We start from the raw sequence: 15,946 nt of genomic DNA, 5'->3' as shown, positions 1-15,946 counted from the left end.
ATATGGTAAGAACTTTACACTTTTGGGAGTAGAATTAATAATTATTTCTTTTGGAAAAACAAAAGTTAAGGCAGGTAATATTGGAGCCCCGGAGAAGGTTGAGAAGTTTCTTTACTTACACCTTTTCAGTCTTCAACTTTATTTCCACTTCCACTCTGGCAGTTGCCCAAAAGAGTGCACTGCTGCACTCAACAACACCCCAGCGTAGCACCAAAGCCATAAACTCCAACGGCAATGAAGAGAGAGAGAAAGAGAGAGAGAGAAAACGGAATCACAAAAGATGTTCTCTTGACAGCCAATCTCAATCCCAATTCACTTTTGCTTTTCAGTTTCCATTTCTTTCGGTTTTTTTTTCTTCTTCGGGTGAGCTTTGATTCTCAGGCTCCAAACTTTCAGTTTCCCCTGCATCTGTATATTGATTCATACGCTTGTTTTGGCTAGTTGCTTCTCACAATTATGATGCATGATACAATTTTCAAGTTTGATTGAGGTAATGATGCATGATTCTCACATTGTTGATTGTTGAGTGGGATATTGCGATTCAAGTTTGATTGAGGTAATTTTGCTATCTATCTCATCCCTGATCTCACAGTTCATATTTGTTTGGAATTGGATTTGGGCATATATGTTTGTATTTTGGTTTGATAGGTGTGAGAGATCAGAAGTTGGAGGGTTTATCCACCACATCTGGGTTTAGATGGCAAAATTATCACATGCAGACTCGAGAAGAATGTACTCTTGGTGGTGGGATAGCCACATTAGCCCCAAGAATTCAAAATGGCTTCAGGAGAATCTCACAGGTTTACCCTATTTCTTTCATCCAAAATATCTCTCTCTCTCTCCGTTAGGATCAATATGTTTTTGCTCTTGCTGGGACTCAAATCCATGACTGCTTACCATTACGCCAAAAGCTATATCTAGCCGCGAAGACCTAACTTTATTTCCTTATAAACTATCATCACATTTTCGATCATATTTTCGGAAGGCAAGGCGTGGTGATGGACTTGGCCCTTTACTGGCTTTTGCCCAACACTCTCTAAATGTATATATATTCCCTTCAATCACATCTCATCCAGGAAAGGACAATGTGATGTTTACCTTGCTTTTTTCATTTGATATGTATGTAGATATGGATGCAAAAGTGAAAGCAATGATCAAACTTATTGAAGAAGATGCTGATTCTTTTGCAAGAAGAGCAGAAATGTACTACAAGAAGCGTCCGGAGCTCATGAAATTGGTGGAGGAGTTGTATCGAGCTTATCGTGCATTGGCTGAAAGATATGATCACGCGACTGGGGTGATCCGCCAGGCCCAAAAAACCATGGCAGAAGCTTTTCCAAACCAAGTTCCATTGAATTTTATTGATGATTCACCTGCAAGCATTGCTTCTGGGACTGATCCTCACACACCGGATCAGCTGCAAATGGCGTATAGTTTTGATGTGGGGAGGAATGGGGCATTTACAGAGGATTTCGATTCTGATTCTGTAACGAAAGGGAATGGATTGAACCCGAATCAAGATCTGTTTGGATGTGGAGGCCATGGGGAAGAACAGAGTTTGCACAGCAATGTGGGCAACACTCTTGAAGCAGTAGAGGCATATTCAGATTTGGAAGAGGCAGGCGAATCTGGCGAGCTGTCTGAGCTGAAATCGCAAGGCTCTCGTGCCCAAGAACTCGGTGAGCAAGCAGGCAAAGCTGAAGCTGAAATTCAAGCCTTGAAGGTGGCTATATCTAAGATGGAAGCTGAAAAGGAAGCTAGTCTTCAGCAATACAGCGAATGCTTGGATAGGATTTCTGCTTTGGAGAAAGCCCTGTGTCGTGCCCGGGAGGATAGTGCCGCACTTGGTGAAAGAGCTAATAAAGCTGAACTCGATGTGCAGTCTATTGAGATGATAGCTAAACTGGAGAATAAGTTACAAAATGCAGAGGAAGATGCCATAAAGTTAAATGAAAGAGTAAAAAGAGCTGAAACTGAGGTTGAACTTTTGAAGCAATCTATGCCCAAATTGAGAGAGGAGAAGGAAGCTGCAGCTCTAAAGTACCAGAAATGTTTGGAGACAATCTCTAGTTTAGAGGGTAAGCTCTCTTCTGCTCAGGAAGAAACACAACTACTTAACGCACAAATTGGTAATGGAGGTGCGAAGTTGAAGGGAGCAGAAGAGCGGTGCCTCGTGTTAGAAACATCTAATCAGTCTCTCCACTCTGAGCTGGAAGCTTTGACATTGAAGATGGACAGCCAGAATCAACAACTTACAGAGAAAAATAAGGATTTTGGGAGGTTGTGGGCATGCGTACAAGAAGAGCGCTTGCGTTTTGTGGAGGTTGAAATCGCTTTCCAAACGTTACAAGACGTGCATGGGCAAGCTCAAGAAGAACTGAGATCTCTAGCTTCAGAACTGCAGAATCGGGTCCAACTCTTAAAGGATCTGCAAACTGATAACCAGAGATTGAATGATGAAGTAATGAAGCGACAAGAGGAGAACAAGAACCTCATTGAACTCAATTTATCCTCATCCATGTCAATAAGAAATATCCAAGATGAGATCTTGAGCTTGAGGGAAACAAAAGGGAGACTCGAGAAAGAGGTTGAGCTCCAAGTGGACCAAAGAAATGCTCTTCAACAAGAAATATCCTGTCTGAGAGAAGGGATGAATGATTTGAACAAGAAACATCTATCTATCTTGGAGGAAGTGCATGCGTTAGGCCTAGACCCAGAATGCTTCGGATCATCTGTGAAGGAATTGCAGGATGAGAACTCCAACTTAAAAGAGACGTGCAAGAGAGAAAACGGTGAGAAAGAGGTTCTTTTGGAGAAGCTAAAGTTATTTGAACAGCTTCTTGAGAAAAATTCTATTCTGGAGAATTTCCTTTCGGATACAAGTGCTGAGATGGAAGCTGTTAGAGAGAAACTTAAGGCTTTGGAGTTCTCTTGCCAATCCCTTTTGGTTGAAAAATCAACTCTTCTTGATGAAAGAGGAGCTTTAGTTGGTCAGCTGCAATTGACAACTGAGAACCTGGAAAAGCTCTCGGCAAAAAACGCTTTTCTGGAGAATTCCCTTTCTGATGCACATGATGAAGTCCAAAGCTTGAAGGTAAAATCAAAAGGCTTAGAAGATTCGTACCGGATACTAATGAATCAGAAAGAGGATCTTTCAGGTAAAATGGAAAGTTTAATTGCTGAGTTGCAAACCACCCAGTTAAGGCTGCACAACCTGGAGAAAAGTTATGCGGACATTGAAGACCAAACATATCTTCATGGTAGAATTGAAAGTATTAAAGAATCTCTCTGCAAAACCGAGGAAGAAAATCAGCAATTGGCTGTTCAGATTTTGGTTCTTGTCACTTTGCTAGAGAAGCTAAAACTAGAGGCAGAGAATCTCCATACAGAAAAGAGCATTATTCACCAGGAGCTCAGGATTAGATCTCATCAGTTTTCCATCTTGCATAGTGAAGCTGTTGAACTGCGAGAAATGAATGAAGAAATGAAAGCAAAACTAATGGAAAAAGAGAGTAAGGAGAACTTATTGGAACTTCAGATAGAGAATCTGAGCAGCAAATTGATGACTCTGCAAGTAGCTTATGATGCCTTAGAGAGAGAGCATTTGAAACTTCACGAGGACAAGAGATCCTTGAGTGACGAGTTTTCTTTCTGGGAAGAAAAAAGACATATCTCAGAACAGGAGAACTATGTTATCTGTGGTGAATTATTATCACTTGATACCCTCTCTTTGGTGTTCAAGAACTACATGAAAGAAAACTCTTTGCAAATAAAGACACTCATTTCAGATGTTAACAAGCTACACGAAGTCCATGGTGAAACCACAGAAAAGCTGAGCTCAATTAAGAGGGTGTTGGAAAAGGTAAAGATTGAAAATCTCAGCCTGATAAAGACATTGCAGAAGGTAGAAGATGAGTTGAATACTGCAAGGATTGTCAATGATCAATTAAATCATGATATTGAAATTGGAAAGAATTTATTGTTTGAGAATGAGCTGAAACTTCAGGAAATAAGGAAGAAGCTCAGCCTCACAGAAAACGAGAGATTGGAATTATATGAAAGTTTGGAGATTCTGAGAAGAGAACACAATGATGCTAAACGGACTACAGTTCTCCAAGAACAGCAGATTGAAGCATTGTCTGCAGAATGTGAACATTTGAGCACAGAGAATGGAAATCTTCGTGAAGCAAAACTCTTTTTGGACAATGAGCTTCACCACTTATGTGAAGAGAATGGGAATACTAAAAAGCAAAAGGAAGCATTGCATTCTGAACTCCTGAAGCAAACTAATGAGATCCACAGATTGGAATCAGAAATGGAGAAGCTTTTCAGGGAATTGTATATGTACATGTGTTATTACGTTTTATATGAGCAAAAAGTTTCTGAGCTCATGGCTAGGCATGAGAGATTTGAAGCTGAAAGCACCTCCAATGATTTCAAACTTTTAAGAGAAAGGTTAAGCATTCTGGATGTTGAAAGCAACACTCATAAAACTCAACTGGCTGCGTGTTGCGCTGCTATTGTTTCTTTGAGCAAATGCATATCATCCCTGGAGAAACACATACCTGGAAAACTTCAAGAACCTGATAATGAGGTAATGGAGTTAAATTCACATCAATCTGAGTGCACTATCTTATCATCTATTGAAATTTTGGTATACATAGATCTAGTTAGATGAAAAAAGTTATCATTTCCAGAATCCTGTAATTTTGCCCGAGTGATTCTTATTTTTTATAGCTGTGTCTTGAACTTTCCAGTGTGTTATAGGATCTAGGATGGGTACTTCAAATCTTAAAATGAAAGTAACCCCTGAAATTTCCTTATATTTTAGTCCAAAAGACTAAAGGAAACATGAAAATATGTTATGTGCTTACAGCCTTACAGTCTATTGCTTATTATTTACAGGCTAATTTAGTTGCAAACTTTCATTTTGGAAACAATCCAAGAGAAAATGAAAGTTCCATCTCAACAGATGTAGTTTCAGACCTACAAGGTTTGGAAGCACGGGTTGAAGCTATTAAGAAGGCTTTAATTGAAATGAAGCAGCTTGAGGAGGAAAAGAATGTGAGAATGCATTCCAAGCTGCAGGTTGCAAAGAAACAGATAGAAGAGTTAAAATCTAAAAACCATGACCATAGGAAAAACTCTAAGCTTGCATTTGGAGTCCTGGAGACAGAAAATGGGATGTTGACAAAAGATATTATGCTCGACCAGATATCTGATTGGTCACCTTATAGTACTGGCAAACGAGAATCGGTTGAAGCTGATAACCATACACTTGAAGTATGGGACACTGCTGATTGGAATACAAGCATCGGTCTTACTGTTTGCAAGGCTAGGCTTGCAATTGCAGATCCTCCAATCACTGGGAAGAATAGTAATTCCCGTCGCAAATCAGTGAGGAAACTGAAAAGTGATCGTCTTGGTTCAGATGAGGAGTTGGGAGTGGACAAATTGGAGGTCTCCAAAAGATCAATGGATCTTCAAGAGAGGAACAGGAGAAAAGTCTTAGAAAGGCTTAGTTCTGATGTTCAGAAGCTGATGAACCTTCAAATTACGGTACAGGACTTGAAGAGTAAACTTGAGAGTACTGAGAAGAGCAGAAGAGGGAAAACAGTTGTTGAATGTGAAACTCTGAAGGGGCAATTGAATGATGCCATGGGTGCTATGAATAAGTTAATTGATCTGAGTGGGAAACTAATGAAAAACCTTGAAGGTGGGTCCTCATCATCTGCAGTGGAGTTAGAGGAGAATCAAAGTGTTGGCAGGAGGAGAATCTCAGAACAGGCTCGAAGAGTATCTGAGAAAATTGGCGTTTTACAGGTAGAAGTGCAGAAGGTGCAGTTTGCTTTGCTGAAACTTGATGATGAAAGAGATTGCACAGGCAAAACAGGAATGTCTGAAGAAAAAAGAAGAGTTTTGTTGCGAGATTATCTGTATGGGGTTAGAACAAGAGAGAGGAGAAAGAAAGCAAGATGCTGTGCTTGTTGTGTCCAGCCTGCAACTCAAGGAGATTGATACATCCCTACTCAGCTACTACTCAAATACCATATACAGACCAACTTAGTGTGTAGGATTAATTTCTTTTTGTGTGTATGTATTATATTCATATACTCTTTACAGATTTACCAAAATGAATTGTTTATCTTCTCCCCCGGAGTAGTTTCTGTAAAATTAGTGAAACAATTTATCAGGGCAGGTTTGCATTGGTTGTGTTATTCTCTTCATTGTCTTCTTGGAAAGGGCCTTTTCCATACTCCCAATACTACTCTATGTACTTGAGCTTCAGCTCCTCCCCATATATCCACGCCAAAGAGAGTGCGGCAGTGCCCTCGCAAAAAAGATTGTTTGTGTTAAGATCAAACGCTTATCACTACCATCACATTCTCGAGAGGTGGGGCATTGGACTTGACTCTTTACCAGCCTACGCCGAACAATTCCCCCTCCCAACAGTTGCCCGTCTTAGAACTTGTGACCTGACTCTGATAGCACTAAGCACTTACCACTATGCCAAGATTAAACACTTACCAGTTACCACTATGCCAAAAGCTATAACTCACAGTGAAGGTACAATTTTATTTTTGAGAGACAAGGTGTTGGACTTGACCCTTCACCGGCCTCCGCCCAACAATCTCCCTAGCCACCAATTACAGGACTTGCCCATCACCGGCCTCTGCCCAACAGTTTGGCATGTCAGACATTGTACATGTTACATACAAATCCTTCCCTTAACACTAAGCATATGAGGATCAAATATTTTCATTAAGCAATCAACCCGTTTTCCCAATCTGGTTTTCACTCCTTCCTCTCCCCTTACAAGCATAAAAACATATTGCTTTGTTACTACAAAAACAACATAAATTGGGCATGTACATCTTGGTTGAAGCCTTGAGGATGCTCCCTTGCTCAATAACCAGAGTCAGAGTGTCATCAAGATGAATAACTAATCTTTGTATCCCGCAAGTGCTTGGCTATGTTATCTCTTATAGTTCTCCCTATTGGATCAATTTGCTTGCAGCTCTGTCCCAAATAACCGGAGTCATGATGACAAGTCAAAGCGGCATCCGGATGCAACCGGTCCCCACAATCAATTATGATATTATGAAGCAGACAACACACCAAGATAATACTAGGCAGCTTCCGTTTATCAGGTCTCCACATAACCTTACTCAGGATTCTCCAGCCGCCCTTCAATTGCGAGAATGCCTTTACTGCAAGTGATCTTGCAGTCTCATGCACCGCATTAAAATCCAACATGGCTGATGAAAGCTCCTTATCTTCTTCACAAGGAGTAATAAGCCAAGGAAGGAGAGGATAACCAAAACCACCAACTATATATTCCCTAATCTCTTGTCCTTCATATGTCATTTTGGCACTGCCATTTAAACGATCTCCAGCTTCACAAAGTTTATAAAATCCAGAACACTTCAATAGTTTGGAAGTAGTCATGCCCCCAGGCCATCCAGTCACGATATCTAAAAATCTCATCTCACTATCTACAATCCCTTGCAAAAGCATGCTGTAATTGTTCTCCTGATCACACCAGTCGTCTGATGTTTGAACGGTGGGAAGGGTCATTATTATGTGGGTTGCATCAATTGCTCCACAACAATTAGGCAGTCCAAACGATGCTTCAAACTCTGACTTGATTTTTTCCACTTTATTCGGTTCGGGCCACTTGAGGTGATGCTTCGCACGCTCTTCAAGTGCCTCAATGAACCTCCAAGTCACCTGAGAAACGGTAGACTGCCCAACTCCAAATGAAGCTCCAACTGAAACTTGTGATTCACCAGATGCCAATCTTCTCAAGGCGATTGCAACCTGCTTCTCAACGCTAAGGAGCCTTCCCTCGATATTGATGAGACCTGAAGGGGGCCTTGAGATGAGATCCTCCCTCACAAGTGAACATATGTAATCAAAAGTCTTTTTCGAAACGCGAAAGAAGTACTTGAAACCTTCTGCCTCATCAGAAGGTATACTCAAACCTGCAATACACAGTTGAAATTAAAAGGAAGTATTTATTTAACACCTCATTATGGAGGCAAAAACAAATGCAATGACTAATATAAAAACTGACAAGAAATTATATGAAAAAGCGAAAGACTAAGGCTCCATTTAAGTCTTCAATCTAATAGGAGAAACTGAATGGAAAGGGGCAGGAAAAATATTATTCCCCTTACATTATCTTTGTCATTCAACCAACCAGCATCTAAACCTATGACTCCATTAATGTTTGTAATAAAGGAAAGGATCTTGATTACATTACTTTCCATTTCTCTTTTACTTTGAGTCTCCAACTCCAATCTCTTCTTCTACCCATTTTAAAGCCCGAGTCCTAACTGGAAGCCTGGAACTGAACTTGCTAACCCACAAGGAACATAATTCTACAACTCTAAAGAATCTCTCTCTCACACACAACAATAACAATAACAGCAACAAAAAAACACTAATCTCCTCATTTGAAGAGCCAAATCAAGATCTTAAACAGATTCATATTGCAGTAGAGAATAACTAACCATCATAAATCCAAACAAGCACAACGCTCTTTTGATAGAAAGATCACAAGAGATTACGAGCTACACTGGACTATTTATGTCAATCCCTAAAGGTGCATTCTTGAAACTTGTAATTTCAAGCTAAAATATAACTCCGCAGAGAGTGACCTAAATCATCGAAGTTAATTCGCAAAAGAATTCTCAACCATTGCAGTTTAATAAGGAGAAGAAAGAAGAAATTTAAGGAGAAAATGGAAGCAAGCAAAACCTGGGGAAGAAGAGTTCTTGTGCCAGAAAGAATCCCACCAATCGGAATCAACTGCCTTGTTGTCTACAGGTACTGTGCTGATTATCTTGCCACTCTTGCTCTTGTTCTTGATCTTTCTTTTCTTCAATTTCTTAGCATCCTTCTTCAATTTCTTGGATTTTTTGGGCGGAGCCATCCACTACAACTGCAGATTCCACTCCACTGGAAGAGAAATCGATTCCTTGCAGTGAAAGAGGCTTTAGTTAGCTTGCAATTATGGGCCGTAGTAATGTTTAAACCAAGCCCAGCCAGTAGAAAAATGGCAAATTTCACTGTGGATGATGAATTGATGATCCATGTATCTTAAAGTAAAATTAGGCTATATCATTTTAATTAAATTTCAGTTTCAATTTGACAATATTGTTCTGTTTTTTTTAATTTTATTTTTTATGTACATTAGTTTATTATCATTTTAATTTTACTGTAATTTCATTTGATAATATACGTTATTGTATGAGCTCTATTTTTTTCAGTTTAATTTTTCATATGCACTAATTTAATTATAATAACATTGAAATGTAATTTTAATTACATTTCATGTTCATTTGACAATATATATTATTATATGAGTTATGTTTTTTAGTTTCATTTTTATACACTAATTTCATTATAATAACATTAATGTATTATTTTGGTTCTACTACAATTTTATATGGCATTATACGATATTAGTATATTACATAAGCTATATATTTCTAATTTCATTTTTCACACACATTAAATTTATTTTAATAATACTAAAATATCAATTTAACTCTACTATAGTTTCATTTGACAATTGTATTAGACTATGGTTCAAAGTTCTATTTGAACCATGGTCCACAGTATAACACGGGTAGAAAATAGAATTCTTAGGACGGCGTCGTTTTAGGTCCTCGAGAATATAACGCTCGTCTCCTTCGAATAGAACCCGCCGAACGGGATTAGCAGCGGCGAGCGGCGAGTACAGAAATGGAAGGAGAAATAATGGAACTCGACGAGCTCCGTTACTCGGATCTCATCCTATTGTCTTCGGACAAAGCCGTTGAATCAACCGAAGAAATTCAACGGCTGGAATCTATAGCCAGAATGGTAATGGAAGCCCTAGGGCCAAACGGTCCGGGCCTACTTGCCATCACCGGAGTCCCCAAAACCTCAAGTCTCCGTCGAAGTTTACTTCCTTTATCCCGGAAGCTCGCACTTCTCAACAATGAAGATCGCAAAAAGCTTCTTAAGGTAACACTTCATCCTTCTGTTTTCTCTACATTCCTGTAACTGCACTTAACACTTCTGTCGATCAATCATATATTTGCTTCGCATTTAATACGATCAATCGCCGGAATATAATGAAATAATCTTATTGTGAATATAATCGAGAAATAAATTTTTGTTTTCCTGGTAAATTATCAGGAACATGATTTGGGGAGTGATGTTCCGTTGAAGAATTTGGATAGAATTGTGTCATCATTTGCAAAGAAATTGAAGTATGACGAAAGGTTTGAGAGTAATTCTTGTAGAACAATACATCATAGAGTTGTTGAAGGAGAGGACTGTTTAGAGGTTGATCATATGGGATTCAAGGATTTAGGATATATCTTTAATGAGCTGGGGTACTGCATGATGGAGGTAGGGCTTTGTCTTGCACAGATATGTGATAAATTCATTGGAGGACACGATCTCGAGCAGAGCTTACTGGAATCTGGCACGGCAAAAGGACGCCTTATCCACTATCATTCCACTATTGACAATCGTATCATTAAAGAATCCGCTAATAGAAGTGTAAAGATGGGAGCCAAAAACAAAATTGAAATCAAAAGAAGTGAGGAAACAGGTTCTAAACAGATGGGGAGTGAGGGTTGTGATGAGGACTTGAGCGACTCTATGTTGTGGCAGCAGTGGCATTATGACTATGGCATATTCACTGTATTAACAGTGCCGATGTTTATATTGTCATCTGACAATGAAGCACTAACGGAGGAAAATAATAATTTGTGCATGCCTTGTGAGCTAGAATCTCCTTCCCCTAGTGGACACACATATTTGCAAATATTTGATCCCCAAAAAGATCAGGTTTTTATGGTGAAGGCACCTCCAGAGAGTTTGATAGTGCAGGTTGGGGAAGCGGCTGATATACTATCCAAGGGGAAGCTCCGAGCAACACTTCATAGTGTATGCAGACCGCCAAAACCTAAAAACTTGAGCAGGGAAACATTTGTTGTCTTCTTGCAGCCGGCATGGAGCAAAAAATTATATCTTTCAGATTACCCTCTTAAGCAGTTACACTCGGATGATCAAAGTTGCGGGTTCTGTTCTGAAGATGACCCCAGAGAAGAGCGGGAATTAGAGAAACTTAGTCAGAAGATTCGTAATATTGTCCCGTCACTTTCATCAAGGCTAAAAGACGGGATGACATTTGCAGATTTTTCTCGAGAAACTACCAATCAGTACTACGGCAGTAGTGGCTTGCAATCAAACAGATAGCTCAAGGGTAAAACTCCTATAAACTCATGAATTGTTGTCTCTCGTGCATTTTAGTTCAAAATGGTGCTTCAATAGTCTGAGAATTCAACACTACAACACGTATTGGACCATCTCTCTTCAAGGGTTGCTCTCTGTTGCCACATAGGAGTACATGTTGATTGAGGTAAAGACCAAAGGGAAGGGATTTATCGAAGTGCTGTAATGAAGTGGACTTTTGGAGCAATTTTACCATTTGCGACATACAGAGTATTAAAGAAAAATCCGTTTTTAACTAGCCAAGTAGGTTGTGGATTGTACATGGCCTTGATCACGTCTTTTTCAGTAACAAGTGGATCGGATGGGTCATAAGGATTTGTGAGAATGCAGTTCCTTGGTTTGGCACATATGCTAGGATCCCAGTTCGGTTTCATGAACAGCACCACTTCCAGGCATGCAAGTCAAGATCAGCACTAGAAAGTCATTGAACTACTTGTAAGGAATTAAATAGATGGAGAAGGCATATCCTGTTCCATGTAAAACGGAGCACAGTGTATGCTACATTGAGGGCGATTATATGGATAGAGAAGGCATATCCTGTTCCATGTAAAACAGAGCACAATGTATGCTACATTGAGGGCGATTATAACTAAAAGGAGATTGGACCAATGCCAGATTAAGGTTGAATGCGGCCTGCAATTCATCCCAGTTTCAATCTTGAATGGCAGGTTAATATTAATTTTTTTTTTAGATAAGGTTAAAATAAATCCTTGAACTATTTATTAAAGTGTAATTAAACTTTAGAACTAAAAAAAACTTTAATTACACCTGAATTCAGACTGGACCTAACACAAGGATTGTGAATTTTTCCCTACGAAAATTCAAGTTTTATTTGATCGCTTGTGGCTTGATTTGTGTTTGATGTAATTATTTAACTCTTTTGCCTACTTTAATTGATTAATCAATTTACCAACAAAAGGTTGGACACGGTTTCGGAGCAAGAAATGGGGAAGAAAGAGAAGCAAGAAACAAAAGACTAAGTTGTCCTCATAATTTTACCCATTAAAATTTTCGTTTACTTTTTACTGGGTAATTTGGTTAGTGGTTAGAGAGATTGAAATTGAGGAAAATTGAATAGTTGTAAGTGGAGTCAAATTGAAAGTTTTTAAATTCGTGAACGCTAATTAATAATACTCTAACAATGACCGAAAGTGAAATTTGCTATCTTTCTCTAAATACACACACTCGTTATACGGTGGAATTGTGGACCATGGTCACAAAACGACGCAGTTTCAGTAAGTAGGGGAAATGGTTGCCGTTAGTTGTAACGGAGCTCCGTAACTGATACTACAGTTCATTTCAAAAGATATTGCCTCATATTTGTTTTTATATTATCGAATGAAACTGTAGTTATATCAAAATGTAACTGTAGTTGTGTTGAAATGTAACTGCAGTGTATATAAACTGATACTGGATAACACTTTCACATTTTTGAGTGTATATTGTCCAAGGTGGACCTGGGTCCAAAACGTGTCGTTTTATTAGCTTTTGTTTAAATTATAAAAAAAAGTTCATTTTTGAGTGTATATTGTCCAAGGTGGACCTGGGTCCAAAACGTGTCGTTTTATTAGCTTTTGTTTAAATTATAAAAAAAAGTTAGCGGCGTTAACTGTAGCTCTCCCTCGCAAATCGACTTCGTCGCAATAACAGAGATATGCATCGCAGATATAGAGATCTAGGTTCACAAACACAGAGCTCTAGGTTCACAACAACATATCTCTATATTCACAAATACAGAACTCTATGTTCACAAAAATATAACTCCATGTTTACAATAACAGAGTTATACATTCACAGATATAGAGATCTATGTTCACAAACACAGAGCTCTAAGTTCACAACAATAGAACTACATGTTCACAGTTATAGAACTCTATGTTCACAAATACAGAACTCTATGTTCACAAACACATAGCTCTTGGTTCACAACAACATAGCTCTACATTCACAGATACAGAACTTTATGTTTACAAATATATAACTCCATGTTCACAATAACAGAACTATACATTCACACATACAGAGATTTAGGTTCACAAACACAGACCTCTAGGTTCACAACAACATAGCTTTACATTCACAAATACAGAACTCTAGTTCACAAAAAAATAACTCCATGTTCACAATATAACTCCATTTTGAACCATTAACATTGTATATTACATAGAACATAAACCCTATTCTAAATAAACTCATTATACTAGTTAGAATCACAAAATATTTACTAAAACCAGAAATTCTTTATCTACAAACCCTAATATAAGAATGTGAAAAAGTAATACATGCTTTAGAATGCTTGCAAAATTGCGATGAAGACTATGCTTGCAAAATGGCGATATACAATACTGTCAAGGACGGCGAGAATGGTGGATGAAGCTGAGGAAATGGTGGAAATTAGTGAAGATGGCAGATGAGTCGCAGACTAACGGCACCGTTAGCCTCAGCTCACAACACGGTGACGGTTTTGGACCCAGGTCCACCTTGCAAGGTGGACTTGGGTCCACGGCATAACAACTGTGTTCAAGGTCTATATGGATCACATGTTTGGCACCAAGATTCGGCTTATGAATTCTCTATTTCTTCAAGTCTGCTTTCAGACAATCTAATGTTATGCTTTTTATTGGTCCAAATTTAACTAATATTATTTGTTACGGTCCGAAATGTTACATGTGCCTAAAAGTTCAATTTACTATTACTAATTGTTAGCTACCAATTTAACCCCTAATTACCTAGTTTTATAATGGATTAGATCCCATAAAACTATCAACTATCATAAACAAGCTGACAAGAGAATGAAAGGGAAAGGACACGAATGATGATCGGAATTTTGAGGCAGGCGGAGGGAATAAAGGTATATGACTTGTCGTTTTTTGAGTCCTAAAGTCAAGAAAAGGCTATGGTCCCATATCCTCATTGTTAAAGTTAGCTCTTTCATTCTCTTTGCGCTTTTCATTTTTGTTTTTTTTTTGGCAGAGATTGTCATTGAACGGCTTTATTACGGGCTGGCTTAACTATAGGATTTGGCAAAACAAGCTGCACTAGTAAATGGACAAGATATGTTGATAAATGTGTTACAAATGAATGTGATAGGACCCTTACATGGAGCTCAGCTTACACTTACTCAAAACAAAATTTTCGAGACTCATAAAGTCATTACCACACAAAATTTTTTGAGAGTTAATACTCGATTTAGTCACTCAACTATTATAATTTCACCACTTTAATTGATCATTGACTTCTAAACTTGCTCAATTTCATCATCAACTATGCAATTTTTACTTAAAAAATTCTTTGTCCAAATCAAAATAGGCCTGATTAGGATCATTTTGGTTAACAATTGCATAGTTGGGCATGAAATTGAGCAAGTTTGACATTCGAGGGACTAAAGTGGTGAAATCTTAATAGTCGAGGGACCAAAGTGGTGAAATCTTAATAGTCGAGGGACCAAATCGGGGAATTTACTCCAATTTTTTGTTGCAAATGGACGAGTAACAAATGAATGTCCCGCACATTTGGGTAGCGGTTGCGAACTTTCTTGTAAATTAAAGAAAATGAATGCCCAATAACAATCATGCATTGGTTCTAGTATTATTGTGGTATGATCATTTTTTGTCCTCCATCAACAAAATAGTTTAAATTTTGTAAAATACAATGACATTTAGGTCTTCAATTATGATTTTTTTAAATAAAAATAAAAATATAGCAGGTCAACCCACTTTGTACAAAAATATCAAAATGTCATTGTATTTAACGATAATTTAACAATTTTGTTAACGGAGGATTAGAATTGGTCATCCCACAATAATACTATGACCAAATTAAATGACAATGTTTTAAAAAAGAACTAAAAATGGACTACTGCCTATAAATTTAAGATAAAAAGGAATTTGCTCGCGCGAACAACTCGATCAACTGGTCATAGAGATGAAGTTTGAGAACAAGACCAGAGGTACTTGGGGTTGGAATTTAACTTTTGGAGCATAAAAAGAATATAAAGTGGATATAGATTTTTTTTTTTTAGATATAGAAAATTCAAGTCAAATTGCACTTGGTGGAAATAATGCAAGTACACATGATGGCTATATCAACCTCTTTCTCTCCTTGCAGTGAGTTTTCAACTATGGGTTTTGAGAAGATGGCTCAACTGTTGTGATTACTTTGTAAAGTGAAAGAAGATGATGAGTATTTTCACTAGACTTGTTCTCTGTTGTTGGAATGATTTCAAATCTACATTTTTTTCTTCTTTTTCTTCTTATTGTGGGCCTTAACAAAAAAAATAAAATAAAAAAAATAGAGGTATGTATCCCTTTACGGTCTTGACATCCAGAGCAATAAGATGCACTATTCTCGTAATAATTTGGAGGTATTTCGAAATGACCATAAGAGATATGGCAGTTGTTGGTAGATTCATAGATCATGCACTTCTTTACATATTTCTTTCTTATCTAAATCATTTTGTGATAATAATTCTGATAGTGTTTGACATTTACTTCTCTGTGTTTTTTTTTTTAAACCCTTATTCTTTAAGTGACTTTAAGAACATCATTTTATTTACGGACAAACCCTTTTTTTGTTCTTCATTATTTTAATTTATATACATCTTGCTTCTTCTTCTTCTTCTTCTTCTTCTTTTTTTTTTTTTTTTTTT

General features: G+C 37.9%; 3 protein-coding genes across 3 annotated transcripts; 2 read left to right on the top strand and 1 right to left on the bottom strand.

Annotated features, from left to right (window-relative positions):
• The first annotated feature begins 256 nt into the window (after positions 1-256).
• On the top strand, positions 257-6,155 carry LOC116025355 (protein NETWORKED 1D). Its single transcript, XM_031266565.1, has 4 exons — positions 257-556; positions 649-800; positions 1,128-4,594; positions 4,906-6,155. Exons 2-4 carry the CDS (start codon positions 698-700, stop codon positions 6,016-6,018), a joined length of 4,683 nt encoding a protein of 1,560 aa, XP_031122425.1. The 5' UTR covers positions 257-556; positions 649-697; the 3' UTR covers positions 6,019-6,155.
• Positions 6,156-6,556: 401 nt separating this feature from the next.
• LOC116025356 (protein ANTAGONIST OF LIKE HETEROCHROMATIN PROTEIN 1) lies at positions 6,557-9,114 on the bottom strand. The gene is made up of 2 exons (XM_031266566.1): positions 8,764-9,114; positions 6,557-7,985 (listed from the first exon to the last, which is right to left on the bottom strand). Exons 1-2 carry the CDS (start codon positions 8,936-8,938, stop codon positions 6,931-6,933), a joined length of 1,230 nt encoding a protein of 409 aa, XP_031122426.1. The 5' UTR covers positions 8,939-9,114; the 3' UTR covers positions 6,557-6,930.
• A 611-nt stretch (positions 9,115-9,725) lies between these two features.
• On the top strand, positions 9,726-12,087 carry LOC116024889. Its single transcript, XM_031265910.1, has 2 exons — positions 9,726-10,017; positions 10,192-12,087. The coding sequence occupies exons 1-2, from the start codon at positions 9,754-9,756 to the stop codon at positions 11,260-11,262; spliced, it is 1,335 nt and encodes a 444-aa protein (XP_031121770.1). The 5' UTR covers positions 9,726-9,753; the 3' UTR covers positions 11,263-12,087.
• The last annotated feature ends 3,859 nt before the right edge of the window (positions 12,088-15,946 follow it).

The sequence above is a fragment of the Ipomoea triloba genome, chromosome 7 (genome assembly GCF_003576645.1).
Source record: "Ipomoea triloba cultivar NCNSP0323 chromosome 7, ASM357664v1".
Lineage (NCBI taxonomy): Eukaryota > Viridiplantae > Streptophyta > Magnoliopsida > Solanales > Convolvulaceae > Ipomoea > Ipomoea triloba.
Note: the sequence above shows the minus strand (reverse complement) of the source record. Positions and strands in the feature narration are given on the sequence as shown.

Coding starts and splice junctions, on each gene's coding strand:
- LOC116025355 (XM_031266565.1), top strand. CDS start 698: ATGGCAAAATTATCACATGCAGACTCGAGAAGAATGTACTCTTGGTGG. Junction 801..1,127: donor GCTTCAGGAGAATCTCACAG/GTTTACCCTATT, acceptor ATATGTATGTAG/ATATGGATGCAAAAGTGAAA. Junction 4,595..4,905: donor TTCAAGAACCTGATAATGAG/GTAATGGAGTTA, acceptor TATTATTTACAG/GCTAATTTAGTTGCAAACTT.
- LOC116025356 (XM_031266566.1), bottom strand. CDS start 8,938: ATGGCTCCGCCCAAAAAATCCAAGAAATTGAAGAAGGATGCTAAGAAA. Junction 7,986..8,763: donor CAAGAACTCTTCTTCCCCAG/GTTTTGCTTGCT, acceptor TGTGTATTGCAG/GTTTGAGTATACCTTCTGAT.
- LOC116024889 (XM_031265910.1), top strand. CDS start 9,754: ATGGAAGGAGAAATAATGGAACTCGACGAGCTCCGTTACTCGGATCTC. Junction 10,018..10,191: donor ATCGCAAAAAGCTTCTTAAG/GTAACACTTCAT, acceptor GTAAATTATCAG/GAACATGATTTGGGGAGTGA.